Source organism: Dermatophagoides farinae, chromosome 8 (assembly GCF_024713945.1).
Source record: "Dermatophagoides farinae isolate YC_2012a chromosome 8, ASM2471394v1, whole genome shotgun sequence".
NCBI lineage: Eukaryota > Metazoa > Arthropoda > Arachnida > Sarcoptiformes > Pyroglyphidae > Dermatophagoides > Dermatophagoides farinae.
The window spans coordinates 2,187,620-2,204,581 of record NC_134684.1 but is presented as its reverse complement, the minus strand read 5'-3'; the positions used below and the strand labels follow the sequence as shown (position 1 = coordinate 2,204,581).

Sequence of the window (16,962 nt, the reverse complement as noted above, 5' to 3'; positions counted from 1 at the left end):
AAAATTCTGTTCATAATTTTATTCTTTTCTTAATTAAACACATTCGATGATGACATTTGTACAATGAGCAAAAAAAAAGAAAAAAGAATTTAAAGAAAAAAATCAATAAAACGAAATTTGAAAATGATGAAAAAAAAACAAAAAAAAAATCGATTATGAATCTCTATAGGTGTGTGTGTGTGTGTGTCATTATCATCATTAAATATATGGTGGTCATATTTTTCATCCAATTTTTTACAATTATCCATTGAAAGAGACAAAAAAAAAGAAGATAATAAAAAAATATGATACAAAAATAACAATCGATCAAGCTTGAGAGAAAAGAAATCGAGCAAGAATAAGGTGAAAAGAAAAAAAAATTCAAGATCAATGATTGCAAATGTAATAACAATCGATAATCATAATCAGATTGAATAAAGATAATGAAAAAAAAGAAAAAAAAATTTAATGAGGCCTATATTGTTCCAAAATATTTTTCTGAAAAATAAATATGTTGTGTAAAATTGTAATGAAGAGAAAAAAAATGGAGGAAAAAAATGATTTTATTTTCGATTCAAATGATGATGATGATGAAAATTTATATTAAAGAATATGCGTGGTTCAAGTTTTGATGAAAAAAAAAATTCGTCATGAATTTGTCATAAATGATTGTGTTGAAGTGAAATAAAATTCTGTTTAAGATTTAAATAGATATTTATAATATATACGATATGGTATCACTGATTCAGAATCAAATTTGACTTTTTGAATCACTTTATTTGATTCAGATCTCGTACCGTTGGTTGAATCTTCATTGGATGATTTTTTTGTTGAATCAATCACATTGATTGTGGTCATAGTAGTAGTTATCGATGCTTGTTGTTGCTGTTCAATGGATGATGATGTTGTCGTTTGTTCGGAAATTTTAACCGATATTTCCGTTTTTAAATTTTCATCATTTTTAGCTTGCTTATTTACATCATTATTGCTCACTTCTTTTTCCAATTTTATATCAATATTTGATTTTTTTTCTATTAAAGGTTGCTTTTGATCTTGATCATCGTTATAGTTGGCATTTTTATCATCATCATTATTATTATTATTATCATTACTAGTTTTATCGTTGTCTTCGTTATCTGATTGATTTAAACGGAAATCAGTCGTGTCCTGTTCGAGTAACCATTTTTCATATTTGTATTTATTACTTTCGGTACAATTAGCATCGACCCAATCTGAATACCATTTATTGAATCGTTTAAATTTCGATTGTGATATCTTCTTATGACTCTATTTTTTTTCATTATTTTTCGGATGTGCATAAGGTATGTAACGGGAAAGGATAAATGATAAAGCAAAAGAAAAAATATTTTTTTTTTTATTGAAATTTTCCCAACTTTGTTAATGAATATTAAAAAAAATAAAATCAATTTACCATTCTTGGTTTATCGATATTTTTCCGGTATAGTACAGTTTCATTTTGAACGAATATTAATGATTTGAAACGATGTATGTCAAATTCACATTCATTATTGGCTTCCGTCGTATTTTTCGTCTTATCTTTATCATTATTAGTAGAAGTATTGGTCGTTGACAATTGATTTTCATCATCACCTCTGGTGGTAATGGTGGATTGGTTAGTGTCCGATATCGTATTTTTATTCGCCATTTTCTCATCATTCGTACTATTTGGACGATTAGTATTTGTTTCCTTATCAGAACTGTTGCTAGTTGAATTGCTTTCTTCATTTGGTTTCGGAGATTGTTGCTCAACTTCATTAGAATCGCTATTCATTTGGGTAATAGGATCAAATGATCCCTTATGTTTACGGACATATTTTTTCAAAAAAGGTGGATTTGTACGAAATTTTTCCACTACCAATTCATTCACTTTTTGTTGTTCATTCATTAAACATTTTTCTCTTTCTTTAGCAGACATGTTTTTCGTTGTTGATCGTAATGTACGCGACGATTGAGGTATATTTGAATCTTCATCACCATCGTTGGTTGAATCTTCATCTTCGTCATCGTTTGATTCTAATAAATCAATGGTAATTTTACCTTCACCTTTATATATTACAATTTTATAACGATTATCATCAGGAATTATTTGTTCGATATTTTTCTGATATAAATACTCAGCTTCGGCTCGTTGATGAGCAGTAATACATAATCCGCCAGCTGATCCTGATTTACAAGCTTCAAGATATAATTCTGTACATTGTTGACTACAATCATCAACGACGATATGTTGAAACTAATAGGAAAAACAGTGAATATTGATTTAAAACAATAATATAACAAGATTAAATACCTGTCGGACAATATTTTGTACAACTTTGTCCAAAGTAAAGGCAATGTATGCATGAATACTAAACATTTCTCTCAGGTTATCTTCATATTGGGTCGAATCAAGATTTCCATCAAGTACTTGTTTGATCATATCAACCAAAGTGGCAAAATAATTTTCAACTTTTACATTAACTAAAGAAAAGAAAAGAAAAGAAATTAAAAAATTGACTGATGCAACATATATAGCTACTATATATAATACATACGATTATTTCGTAATCGAAGTAATATCGATGGCGATGAATTTCGAGTTTGATTTTCTTTAACCTCTTCAGCGGCAATCTGTTGAGCACGTTTATGCATCTTGCTCAGTCGTTCACAGAGAATGTTATGTAACCGGAAAAACAAATACCAAAAATTGTTGACGAAAAATAATGAATACTCTTCATCTGGATTTGAATTAAACATTGGCTGTGGTTTGATTTCAACTTTTTCATTCTTGTTCAAATCACTGTCTTTTTCCAATTTGATGTTTTCTAAAAAAAAAAAATTCAAACGTTTAATTATTGCAAATTACATTAGAAATCACAATTCATTTACCAAGAAGAGTTTTAGTTTTTTCGTTTTTAGGCTCATCTTCAATTTCATCATCGGATAATTCACCACGCGGTGTGGCAAATAGGTCTGGAATAAAATGCCTCATTAATTGCTTTATTTTACGCTTATCTTCTTTATGTATCGAAGTTTGACGCTTCACATGATGAATGATTAGATTACAGGCGACATCTATCATTGATTTATCAGGATAAACAAAAATCATGTGTGGCATTTGCAGTGTGTCGGATTTTCGATCATCTGATTGACATGTATCATTCATGTTACCGTTACTAGTTGAATGTTGTGATGACCATTGTTCGTTTTGTGAAGATTGTTGTTCATTTTGGTCACTTCGTTCTTCGGCAATATTTTCGATTTCGGTTAACAATGATTTTGATCGTAAAAATTTAATATCATTCTGCTTGAAGCTGATCCCTTGATGATCCAATGATTTTAAATAATATTTTTCATTTTGTTCTCTCCAATTTCGATTAAATTGTTTTTGTGCGTCTCTCCATTCTTCATCTTTTGATATAAGACGCCGTAAAACCAATGGTATGACATTTGCAGGAGAATTTTTGATTCCTACACAAATGAAAACAAAGGATAATGCCAAATCATTTAAAAAGAAATTAAAAATTTGACCTACCTTCAATGACGTTGACAGAATTTTCACCATAAATTCGACGTATAGAATTTATGTGAATAACATGCGAACTACCACCCAGAGTATCATCAAGTTTGAAATTACTCTTTTCTTCGGGAGACATTATTTCCATTTTTCTTTGAACGGATTCTAAAACTCTAATGGTCGAAAGATTTGTTTCGATAATGAGATCAAGTTCATATCGTTCATCTTCACAACGATAAACATATTCTTCATATTGAGTTTTTCGTGATGACACAAATGTGGAATCTTCAGACCATGAAGGAAATGATGCAAGTGTATCATTCAATACTTCACGACAAAGTGGTGTACGACCAGAACATTCTTGTTTAGCACTGGATTTTGGTATGGTTCGATATGATACACCATAACGTTTACAAGAAGCAAAATCCACCTCAGCAAATTCATTATCTCGACGATCACGAAATGATGCAATGCGATTACTGAGACCTTCCAAATGGCCTATACTACTGTTAGCATACGAATTCGTATGATATGATGAATTACTCAAGTTATTCATGTATGGATTATTGTACAAATTATAGTAGAGATTATGGTTCTGGAGATTAACAGAATTCATTGCTAAACTTCCTTCTTTGATGTTTAACATTTCTTTGAAACGTTTATATAAATCTGGACATTGTGAAAACAATGGATGAACAAGTTGGGCAAGCTCAGAACGATTTACGATTTCATTGTTGAACAAAATCAAACAACGTAAGAATGTTTCATAATTGTATGGAGAATTCATTGCCAATCGTAACTGTATTCATAATAATCAGGATAATATTGAATAATTTAGAATTAAAATCAAAACAGAATGATTAATAATAATAATAATACCTTATCAAAGAAAGCATATTCAACAAGATCTCCCATATATTTTCCAGCTTCAGACGTAGCTGATTCACGAAATGGTGCCAATTTGGAACGCTAAAATTTGTTACACAAAAACATTATCAGTATTTTATAACAAAAAAAAATATGGTTGACTAACCTTAAACGTTACATGTGTGGAATTCGATTGTTCGATTTGATTGTTTGATATTGAGCGCTTAGGCGTACGATGAAACGTGTTTGGAAAAGCATTCGGTGTATTTGTATTCGCAATTGAAGTTCGATTTGGAAGAACAGAATTGGTATTGATTACGCTAATTGTTTTTTTCGATGTCATCGAATTATGTTGTTCGTGACTGATAGGAATTGTTTGGCTGGATGGTTGATGGGTATAATTTGAGCTACTATGTTCTAGATTAGCTTGATGATGTTGGCTATATTGATTCATTGATGATGTTGTCGAATTCGCAGAATTTTGAATGCTATATGATGAAGAAGAATTAATTACATTATTATTATTATTATTGTTGTTCATATGATGATGTTGATGATGATGAGAAGTGGCGTTTGTAGCTTGATTTTGATGTAACGTATGTGGACCAACAGCTCCAACAGTACTGCTGCCGCTTGAATTGTGAGCATCGGGCAAAAATTGACTGAATTCTTGCAATAAATCAGGCTGATTCTCAAACAATTTAGAAACTTTGCTAAATACTTCTGATTCTGTTAGAATTTTTTGCCCAGAATTATCCTGTTCTTTTTGATAACTTTGTAATATGTCTAAAAATTGTTTGTATATTTCTGGCTGATCAAGAAAACGATTTTTAATCTTATTGACATAATTAATAGCATGATTAAATTCGACCGGTCCACTTCCAGGTACACTACCGACATTTTGTTGTCCAGCATTAGCTAGTTGATGATGTATGCTCGCAGTTTGACCGCGAGAATTTGAATCAATATGTCCAGATGATGATCGATGATTGTGACTTGTTGTCGATTCAATACGATTTTGGTTGAATGAAGAAGCATTCTGGCTTGTTGAATGTGGTAAGGCCGTTGCCGATGATAATGATGCCAAGTTTGTTGTTTCATTTCGCGGTGGAACAGAATTCACAAACGTATTAAGTGAATGATGACTGGGCGGGCCACCATGATGGAGGCTTTGGTTTGAAGATGCTATCGAAGGACTTCTAACTAAATTGCTTGGTATCTGATGAATATTTTGGCTTGAAGCAACAATTGCATGACCAACAGGAGTTGTAGCAGCTGATATCGATTGTTGTTGATGCGTCGATGGTGTTATTGGGGTATTTGACATTAAAACAACATTGGTTGAATTTGGCATCGATACATTCACCTGATCATTTGAATGAATCTCGATCTTATAACCCGGAGGTAAAAATGTATTGAATCCGACAATCAATTCTGGATGACCTTTGAAAAGGTTTGAAACACGTTGTATAACGCCGGGAGTATCGATCGATTGAGATTTAAATTCTTTCATTATGTCCAAAAAATCATTATATACTTGTGGTCTATCATTGAATTTGAATTTTACTTGATCCAAATAGGAAAGTGCATCTTCAACTTTCAATCTCTGAAATTGTTGCGGTGCCGATTGGGATGGCGTTGTTGCCGATGGCTGAGACGAAGGTTGCACTGAAGAGGTAGATAAATTAATCGTCGATAGATTTGTTGGTTGTTGTGGTTGAGATGACGGTGTAGGTTGTGATGACGAATTTGGATGATGTTGACCTATTTGATGGAAAATGGCACTATTCGGCGTTGCTGTATTCGAATTTGGATTAGTATTTGGACCAGTTTGGACAAATATGGGAGCAGTCGTATGATGTTGTTGACTGTTTGAATGTGATGAAATTGGCTGCAAAGTAACCGTTGTTGTACCAGGCACACCGGTCACTGAAACATTACTTGTATTGATTACAGTCGCTGTCGTAGTTGAATTCTGTTGAATGGTTGCATGTGATTGCTGATGAGGATGATTCGATGTCGTTACCATATTCGTATGAGCAGAACTATTCAAAAGATTCTTCTGTGCAGTAACTGGGTCTTGATGAATGAATAAAGCATTAATTGGTGTACCAGTGGGTGGTGGTGGACCAGCGGAAGTACCAATGGCAACATTAGTAGCTTGAAATCTTTGTCCAATTGGTATTGTGGCCATGGTAGGTTGAGCTTTTAGAACAGTATTCGGTCCAACAGGAATTGCGGTAACTTGTGGATGACCGCCAGCGGTACTAACTGTGGCTCCAGTAGGTAAAATGGTTGCCGTACAAACTACCGATGATGGACCAGCGGTTGTAACACCTGTGATTGTCACAGGATGCATTATAGATGTCGTATTTGCTACAGCATTTACAGTTTGAATTTGAATACCATGATTTGATGTTACTGTTGCCGATGTTGGTTGTTGTTGAGTCGGTGGTGTTTGATTCGATGTTGATGTATTATTGAGCCTTGATGTTGTTTCATTTGTGGCCGCTGTAATAATTGTGGCTGGTAATGAAATGGTATTTGGTTGATGTAAAAGTGCGGTAGGTTGATGCGTTTTTATCGTCGTTATATTGGCTGTTAATGGTGGTTGTGTTGCACCAACAGCACCAACATTGACGATACTATTGGCCGTCACATTTGCTGTATTCATATTGACTTAATTTTTATTTTATTATCATCATCTCTTAGTTCTATAACCATGAAAAGAAAAACAAACGATTAGTAAAAAAAAACAATTGTCATTTTAGATAAAATATAAAAAAAAATTAATTGATTACAAACACGAAATTTATTTATCTGAACATTCAAAATGTTCAAAATTATTTTATTATTATTGTTTTTATTATATTTTGATTTGATGGTGGTGGCCGAAAAAAATGGAGACAAAAACACACGACGCCAACGATGATGGTAGCGGCTATGATGATGATGATGATGATGACTACGGCAACACGATAAAAGATTCTTTAAGAAAAAAAAAACTTTTGAAATGATCGAGTCTATTTGGCTGGTTTTTTCTTTTCTTTTCTTTTCTAGGCTAATACAAAATATCAATCAAGAGAATGCCAGCCAAATGGATGGATGGATGAATGATATTATTGGATGGATAGAATGAAGAAAAACAAAAAAAAATACAAATGCAACAAAACAGTTGTTGGTAGTCGCAATGATGATTTTTTATTTTATTTTTGATGGCTTGTTTTGTATATTTGGGATTTATTAGTCGTTTTTTTTTTTTTTGGTTGTGGTGGTAGTAAGTGGGGGGTTCATTGGATGAATCGAAACATTAAACGAGCCAAAATACAAAAAAGAAAAAAAATATCCAAAACGAAACGAACGAATCGTCTTGTCGTCGAAAGATGCTGAAGATATTACCAAAAGTATATACAAAAAAAAAAAAGAGCACGCAAGCAACAAAACTTGAACCAACACAACACACTTACATATAAAAATAAAAATGAATTCAATTCAATTCAATCAATGTGGAAGATAAAGTCAAATACATACATCCATTGATTATTACTTCTTTATACATAGCTACCACTACCACATTCATTATTACTACCACCACCACCACCACCACCACTAACCACTACAACCGATTGTGGTCAATAACAACAACACAACACACACAGACTTAGAAGGTAGAAGCAAATTTTTCTTAATCAACCAGGTTTTTTTTCAGAAGTGAAACAAACAAACTATCTCTCTCTCTCTCTCTCAAAGAATGAATGAAATAAAACGAGCGAAAAATTTTTTTTTTCAACTAAAACAACAAAAAAAATAACGCATGCGCAACAAAAAAAAATTTTTCTTTGGATTTATAACTCATAACATAACATAACATATAATAATTCATTATGGCTGCCATGGTGGCTCTGCTCGTTATGCGCGGTAAAGTTAAAATCGATCGATACTACGCAAAATCAAAAGGATGGAAATTTTTTTTTTTATTTTTTTTCATTCTTTCATTCTTTCAATAGGGTCAAATTTTTTTTTTAACACTCGATGGCGCTACTTTTGTATCCCGCCAATATATAATAATTAATGGTAGTGGTATATAATAATAATAATGATGATCATCATCATCATCATGCTTATTGGGTTGGCTGGTTAGCATAGTAGTTCCTCTTTCGATATATCATGATTTTTTTTTTTGGCCATGGTTAAATTTTTTTTGGCCATTTCAAATTGGAAACCATTCACCATCATCATGCATGATACAACCTGATATCGTACTATAGTGGTGGTGGTGGTGGTGGTGGTGTGCAAACACCATGGTCTTTCAATTGGTTTCATGAATGATTTTCGAAAATTTTGCGCATACTCGCAATAGATTTCGGAAAAGTGTAAGAAAGAAAAAAAAAATTACAAAAGAAAAATAAACCCGAAAAAAAATATTACGGACATGGCTACACACACTTCGATTCTTTCATCGTTCATCTTTATCTTCAACAATTAAGCCTTTCATTTTTATTCTATTCCAGCGACGAAAAACAATATATAGGCGGCACTCATAAGTCTCAAAAATTTTGATTTTTAAATTTTTTTTTAAATTCACTTTTACAAAAGATGTATATTGGATTTATTTTTCATTTGTTATATATTAAAAATCCTTTCACAATAATAATAAAATGAAGAGAAAAGCTACAAATATAGTTAAGATGAGACATTTTGCTGTTATTGTTTGATGTTTTTTTTTACTTTCTCTCTCTCTCTCTTGTTGAATAAGATGGTTATTGGAAATTTATGTAGTCAGTTCCAGAATAGCATTGACAATATCATTATCATGATTACGTAGAGCTTTTATGGCTTTGGTTCTTGTAACACCAGTCTGTGATATGACCAATTCAATATCTTTCTCTTCAATACCGGTCATATCAATTTCACCTTCTTCTTCTTCTTCAGGTATTGTTGCTGTAGCAATATTTTCACCAACAGTTCCTGGTTGGCCATCAACACCTGAAAGACCAGAACCAATTCCTTCCGGTGCTTTGAATTTTTCTGCCGCAGCCATCTGTGCTTTTTGGCTAAGATCTTCAATCTTTGCCTCACCAAATATAATATAGGTATCACTTGCAGGAGATTTATAAACATCTGGTTTGTTGATAACAAAAAGAATGTTTTTAGATTTTCTTATGGCCACACGATTGATACCCGGTATCTATATAGATATATAATTGACATATATCAATGGAAAGGTAAATTTATTTGCATCAGAAATGTCATACCAATTTAAGACCAAGCTTTGACATAGCTTTACGGGCCTTTTTTTCACTACGAGATTGTTTACCCTTTGAACCAGCATCATCCTGTGATAGAATATTGGCAGCAGCAGCGGCCAAATTTTCATCCTTTTGTTCTTCAGTACCTTCACCAGCATCAGATTCATCTTCAGATTCTTCAGATCCACTTACTATATTCAATATATATGAAAATGAGATTAATAATTAATAATAAAATTTAATTTCTCTTTATTATAAACATACCTTGATCTTCAATTTTTACCTCTTCTTCTGGTTTCTCATCGACAATAGTTTGTGTCATTTTTTTTCTAATAATTTAATATCAAAAATTTGATGATTGGTACAAATAGATAGTCGTGGTTTAACAGAGAAAATCGAATATAATTCGATGCGTGTTTGTAATATTGTGTGCTCACAAAAAAAAAAAAAAACAACCACGCTGCCGGACGAGAAATATTGCCTGTAAAGTGCATATATAAATGCAAGACACGCCTTTTTTTTGAATTGCATCAGTAAAAATCGGAAATGTTTATTCTGTATCCATTCTGCCATCTAGTGGCATAGCATATAAATTTTTTTTTCAAATTAAAAAAAAAAATCCAATTCAATCAAAATCAGTATGTGTGATTGGTTTGGAAAAAACAAAAAAAAAAAGAAAAAAACCAGAAACTGAATATAGAGATTAAACTTTGGATCAACAACAAAAAGAAAAGAAAAGGAAAATAAATTATCATAAATGGAATGTTAGAATATTGTCACAAAACTTAAGCTGCTTTTATAAATTAGGAAAAAAAACGATTCTAAAATATCGCAATTTGAATCTGAATGATGATGAAAGAAAATTATGTATTATCAAAGGAATATTCCAATTCACTTGATGATCAAAATGATAATGATGATGAGAATGTGCAACGAATATTATCATTCAATTAGTGGACCAGTTTCAATCTTCCATCTCTTCCATACGACAATGTATGGTTGTATCAACCACTTCTAAGCTTCCATAATCAAGTTCTTTGATTAGACAAAGTACAGCTGAAAGAATATTGGCATTCTAGAATTTTTGAAACAAAAAAAAATATTCAATAAAATGGAATCATAATTGATAAGAAGAAAACTTACTCGATTTCTACCGCCTTTAGGCAATATTCGTTGTTGTTGTTGTTGTTCACGATTTGATGTTGATGAAGCACTTTGTAGATTTGCACGTGTAGAATTCACATTAGGCATATAATATGATGATTGACCAGTATTATTATTATTATTATTATGCAGAATATTTTGTCCATTTTCATAACCATATTCTATTGGCTCATAAGGATTTCCCGATAAGGCTGGCGAAGAACAACGGAAATTGCCTTTTTTCCACCGAAAAAAAAACAATAAAAATCATGGTAATACTTAATAAATTATTACAAACAGATGACACACTTACCATTTGTACTATAAATATTATAATCGGATAAAGAATTTGCTTTTGCCATGTTTGTCTTTTTATTATTATGATGATTATTATTATTTGGACTAGCCGATTTTTGTATGTTGGCCTGTGGAAGATGATGTTGTAGGTTCGATGAACTATTATTACCACCATTCATCATCGGTGTTGGTGGTGGTTGTGGCTGATAATTATTACGATTTCCATTCGTTGTGGATGTATTATTATTGTTACCATACAATGATGATGATGATGATGAATTGATTACAGAATTAGTTGCTACCATTTTCTGAACTACCACTATTATTCAATTGTTGTTGATCAATATATCCACCAACATTCATCGATGATTGCTGTTGTTGATGATATTGTTCATTTGTTTGTTGCTGTGTCAATCCATTACTTAAGGTAACTGTTTGGCAATTACTACTGTTACTGCTGCTGCTATTATTGCTATTATTGGACACTTGTTCCTGATATAAAACTGGATACGATGATTTTGTTTCTGAATAATTTCTTGACATATCATATTGGACATTGCCACTTGTATTCTCAATAATTTCATCACCAATATCGTCCACCGTTTCCGTTCCAGGCCATATTAATTCTCGACCTAATTTTTCTGCTTGATATAATTCTTCAGCAGTTACTCTATATGAATATAACAAAATGATTCAAGATTAATAAACAAATTATATTTAAAACAAAACTTACTTGACATTATCCAGAAATTCTAAATTTGGCAATGCTTTAAGTATGGTCAAACGATAATTATCAACATTGGTACATGGATTATCTTCCAATGATAATTTCTTCAAAAATTGTAATTGTGATAGATGAAGAATTTCGTTAATATCTTCAATTTCATTTTTTCTTAAATACAATTCCTGTAACAATGTACATGATGCAAAATATTTCAATGTATCGATTCTATTTATAGATAAAGAAATAACTTCAACATTAGGCATTCGATTCACGATAGACACATCTTCCAATGTACATCCCCTATTTATTATCGGATGCAGTGGTGGCGGTGGGAAAATGAAAACAAAAAAAATGATGATGATTATTATTTTTAAGATTGTAAAAATTGTAATAATTCAATGATCAGATATTCGTGAATTGAAATAATAAATAGATTTTTTTTTTTGCTCAAAAGATCATCATCCTATATCGAAGGCTTGACCGATCTTCAAAAATGGACTTTGGCATTGGTCGTAAAAGTTTTTTTTTCTATTTCTAGTGGAATGAGAATTGAGAAAAAAAAATATAGGTGAACCACACACACACACACACACACACACAGACAAACATTAAACCTGATGATGATTGCCCTGCACAACGAATGTTGGCCATAGAAAATAACGGTTATTAATAGAAATAAACTTGACATGATAATGATGATGGCTGGACAGATTATTTTTCCCTTCAACAATTCTAGCCTAAAGATAGACTCTCGATCTTTTTCTATAATCAAATCCGTCGATTAGATAAGATGGTTATTCCTTTCTTTCTTTCTTTCTTTTTTTTTGGCTAAAAGATCAACACTTGCTGTTATATTTATCATTGATAATTATGCCCTAACGAAAATGAAAAAAAACCAATCGAAAGGATCAAGTATTCATGATCTGACAAAAAAAAGTAACGAAAAAAAAATTCTTAGAAATCATCAATGTATAATATGGTTGGCTAATCAAGAGCAACCAAAAAAAAAAATTGACACGAGAAGCTTTATTATAATGAAAGAAACATGTAGATTCATTTGTTGGAATCATCATTTCATCTACTACAAGGAGAATTGATTGATTGATTGATTGATCAATATAAAGATCGAAAGTTTATTTAATTAATTGACCTATCTGAGATATAATAAATACCACTTACCAGCAATTAAGTTTTTTCACTGAATTCAAATCATGAGATCGTGTACGTACAAGTACAACATTTTCCGTCAACACTGAAGACATTTTTTTTTATATATAGTAGATTTTTGTTTTCTGACGATGAAATAATGAAAACACAATTTGATGTTTGTGAAATTTGTTGAAAAATGATGACGATGATGACGATGAAAAATTAAAATGACAAAATCATTTAAAATGGTCGGACAAAAAGGAAAATTTTTGTTTGTTTACTTTCAATGGTTGTCAAATTGGAAGAAAAAAAAAATTTATGATGATGATGGTGGTGGTCCTTTTTTTTCTCAAGTATGTTTCATCGTTTAATAAAAAGATAAGATTTCCAATTTTAGTTACATCAGGTCTAAAATCATGAAGAAAAAAAAACACAGTGTGGTAAATAAAAATGGCGATGGCGTATGATAATGGGCAATAGCAATCGAATGATCCTTGAATCCTACGACAGTATCCACATGCACAAATTGGACATGATGATGATGATTGATACCAATGTGTGTGTGTGTGTGAAGGAAAAATTTTTCAACAAACTAAATAGCCACTTAGATTTAATGATGAATTCGTTATGATACGATTGATAAAAATGGTGTGACAATCTGTTGAAAACAAAATATTTATACAGAATAAAATGAGACATCATGACAACAAAAAACAAACTCGAAACAACAACAATAAAAGATAAGAATCGACCAACTTACCCGACCTCGACACGGCCTTCGTGGCTAATGTTTTGATGATTTGATTGGTTGGTTTTTTGTTTGGTTGGTTGGTTGGTTGGCCGAAAAAAAAGAACTCTTCAGGACAAGAAAGACATCGATGAGAATATGAGAGAAAGATAGATAGAGAGAAAAAAGAAAAGAACAATAACAATCATATATGAACTAGAACGACAATGTTGAATTGATGTTGTTGATGATCACGAAGACGGTACGACTATATGTAAATCGTCGGGTATAAAAGAAATTCGAATACACACATACACACGAACATACACACTAATAGAGGTTTACTCAATGTTCAATAGTTTATTTTGAGTATCTGTTTTTCTAACCCGAAAAAATCTCTTTTTTCTCCAATGATTGTTTTCGGTATATGTGTTGATTCATGGTATGAAAATGATGATGATGATCACATACAAAACATCATCATCATCATCGTCGTTGTTGTTTGTAAGTAAAAAAAAACTCGGTTATTTCGGGTATTGTGATTGAATCAACGAGGTAGAGGGTGAGAGAGAGGAAAAAAAATTTCACATTTTATATTATAAATGATGAATGATGAATTATTCGTTTCGAGAATTTCGATGACAAACAAATGGTGATCACAGCCAAATTGTTGGTTATTTTATATATACTGATCATTTCGATTTCTGACGAATCATTTAGTATATATTAATAACTAATATATATTAACAAACAATTAGTGAAAAGCTGAAAATTACTAATCGATTTGCCTTTTAATCGTTTTGTTTGTTGTTTATTTTTCTGTTTAGGAAGCAAAAAATGAAGTCAAACAAGCAATCTTCTTAGATAATTAAATCTATCTATTAGTCTATATGTTATACAAATTAACAAAAAATCGCATGTCATCTGTCTATTTATCTCTTTCGTTGGCTCATTTTGTTCTTGTTTTTTTTGTTTGGAATGGTAAAATTTTCTCTATACTCATGACCGTTATATATGATGATGATGATGATAACGATGTATGCGCACGAGTCTATTTACCGACGTCAATAACCGCTTTGTGATACAAGAAAAAAAGAGAGAGAGAGAGAGAAGCGATCCAGAACATAGCAAACAACTTGAGTTCTCTCTGTATCTGGAATCCTGGATACACATATATATGAAAAAATTTTCTATATATAAAATATGTAGTAGTATACAATATTGAGAGCAGCAGCCACCATAAATCCAAAAATGATAGCACAATCACGATGAGAAATACGGGGAATATTGACGCCCGATCTGATCACGATGATGAGTAATCATCATGAAGTTTGTATATATACTATCCACGCTAGCTTTAAAATTCCAGGAAAACCACAACTCAACACACACACACACCAGGCATCAGGCATTTTAGACGCAATATAATAAATGAGCCAATATCCCACCATTCAAGCATATATTGAGCAATGTGTTGAAAACACCAGCCTATACAGTTTGGATTACAATATCAAAACGAAATGAAAACGAAAATGTGCCACGATCGTTTTGAAAGTAAATGGTGCCACTGGTGGTTGCCATTTTTTTTTTGACATGTTCGTAACATAATGTCGTAATAACAGAACACCTGAATGATATTGAAATTTTTTTAGTAGAACAATATAATAACTATTTTTTTAATTTAATTTTCAATTTTGATTTTAAACGTTGTCGTGGAGTTGAATTTAATTGTTTTAAATTAATTAAAGTTTGACTGATATTTCGTTTTCGTTTGATATTCAATCGTAAATCTTTACCAATCTGTTCGCTTAAAATTCTAAGATAACGTGGATCTTTCCATTCGTTTGATTCACGTTGAAATTTAGCATCCAATTCTTGTTGCCTAAGTTCACCATCCAATGGTAGACCTTCTTCATCACGGGGTATGATTTTTCCATGAAATGGACAATTTATAAGATCTCTTCGTGGACAAAGACGTCCCGATGGTAATAATGCTCGACATTGATTCTCGGCAATTATTGTTGAAGACATCACTTGTTGATTTTTTTTATTTTTATCTTGTTCCATTTTGGCTAACAAAATTTTATCTAAAAAAAAATTCAATTTCAATTATATGCATTTATAACAAATTGTATAAAAACTCATTACCTTCGGTTTCGGCGACTTCTTCAAAATCATCTTCATCAAGGTCATCACTATCATCATTATCTACTACTGATGATGATGATGATGGCGATGATTCTTCGATAATTTTAATATCATTTTCTTTGCTCAATATTGATACAATTTTCATTCGTAATTGTTTAATATCATCACCAAGTACATCGTTGGCAAATTTAGATTGCGTTTCAAGAAGGCCAATTTTACGCCCAATATTATTCAATTCTTTACATAGCTCGTGGAGATTATCAATTATCACATTATTAGATTTATCACGGACAATTTCTATCTTTGAAACAAGTATGATATTGAATGAAAGGCCTTGCATTGGACGAATATTTGAATGATTGTCATTAGTTTGATTATTGCATTCATTATTTTCAATTATATTAATCTTTGGTATAAGTAATTCAAAACATGAATCAATTTGGATAATCAACAGATTGACATCATTTTCCAATTCATAGAAATCTTTTCGTAATTGTTCAATAGTTTCATTCGGAATTATTCGTTGCCATTGAACAGATGATTGTTGTACTGTGAAAGCTTTTTTCTCAATCAATAATTTATGATAATGGCTCAATGTAGGATAATCATCAGCAAATTCACTAAGCCAATATTGAAAACGATTCAAAATTTTTGTATGCAATTTATTTGCCCAAATTTTTGGCCGTAATGATTTATGATGAGCTGATGATTGTTTAAGATTTTCCCGACCACCATTATCGATTCGGCTATTCGAAAGTGTCATATCCAGACAAAGTTCAAGTATACTTTGTAAATTTTCACATATAATCAATCGAAATAGACGTGATCGTTCGAATAGATAATCGATAATAAGAAAAGAACTATAACGAATTTGTGCATGATTCTGTTTTAAACGATGATAAATTAAACGATATAAATATTTGAAAACTTCATTATTATCACGTTCAGCTTTACAATATTTTTTGAATGTTGATAATTGTTTCCGATCAAGTTCTTCACCGCCATTTGTCGTTAATTTTTCGATCAATTCTTCGATACTCGTTGTAGTATCCATGTCAATGTTTGGATCCTAAATTTTTTTTTATTTTTTTGGATTCTCCCGTATTTACATACCTCTTATATGAACGATTCATTTCGATGTTTTTTGTTTCATATTCATGTG

General features: G+C 31.4%; 3 protein-coding genes across 5 annotated transcripts; all 3 read right to left on the bottom strand.

Annotated features, from left to right (window-relative positions):
- Positions 1-4: 4 nt before the first annotated feature.
- Sin3A (SIN3 transcription regulator family member A) lies at positions 5-7,799 on the bottom strand. 2 transcript variants are annotated; one of them, XM_075733671.1, is made up of 9 exons: positions 7,165-7,799; positions 4,530-7,077; positions 4,376-4,465; positions 3,515-4,295; positions 2,869-3,450; positions 2,535-2,804; positions 2,291-2,460; positions 1,412-2,233; positions 5-1,266 (listed from the first exon to the last, which is right to left on the bottom strand). In XM_075733671.1, exons 2-9 carry the CDS (start codon positions 7,035-7,037, stop codon positions 676-678), a joined length of 5,814 nt encoding a protein of 1,937 aa, XP_075589786.1. In that variant the 5' UTR covers positions 7,038-7,077; positions 7,165-7,799; the 3' UTR covers positions 5-675. The 2 variants fall into 2 exon arrangements, with proteins under 2 accessions (XP_075589786.1, XP_046915184.2); XM_047059228.2 differs by having other exon boundaries at positions 7,169-7,799.
- A 1,301-nt stretch (positions 7,800-9,100) lies between these two features.
- On the bottom strand, positions 9,101-16,884 carry LOC124495799 (uncharacterized). 2 transcript variants are annotated; one of them, XM_075733679.1, is made up of 4 exons: positions 15,865-16,854; positions 9,877-9,910; positions 9,619-9,788; positions 9,101-9,551 (listed from the first exon to the last, which is right to left on the bottom strand). In XM_075733679.1, the coding sequence occupies exons 1-4, from the start codon at positions 16,852-16,854 to the stop codon at positions 9,135-9,137; spliced, it is 1,611 nt and encodes a 536-aa protein (XP_075589794.1). In that variant the 3' UTR covers positions 9,101-9,134. The 2 variants fall into 2 exon arrangements, with proteins under 2 accessions (XP_075589794.1, XP_046915190.2); XM_047059234.2 differs by lacking the exons at positions 9,101-9,551; positions 9,619-9,788; positions 9,877-9,910 and adding an exon at positions 15,026-15,739 and having other exon boundaries at positions 15,801-16,884.
- On the bottom strand, positions 10,380-14,574 carry LOC124495798 (uncharacterized). Its single transcript, XM_075733682.1, is given in 7 exon segments — positions 10,380-10,687; positions 10,756-10,991; positions 11,069-11,348; positions 11,350-11,722; positions 11,786-12,076; positions 12,956-13,583; positions 13,686-14,574. Coding segments are annotated over 6 exon segments (1,374 nt in total). The 5' UTR covers positions 13,039-13,583; positions 13,686-14,574; the 3' UTR covers positions 10,380-10,576.
- Positions 16,885-16,962: the final 78 nt, after the last annotated feature.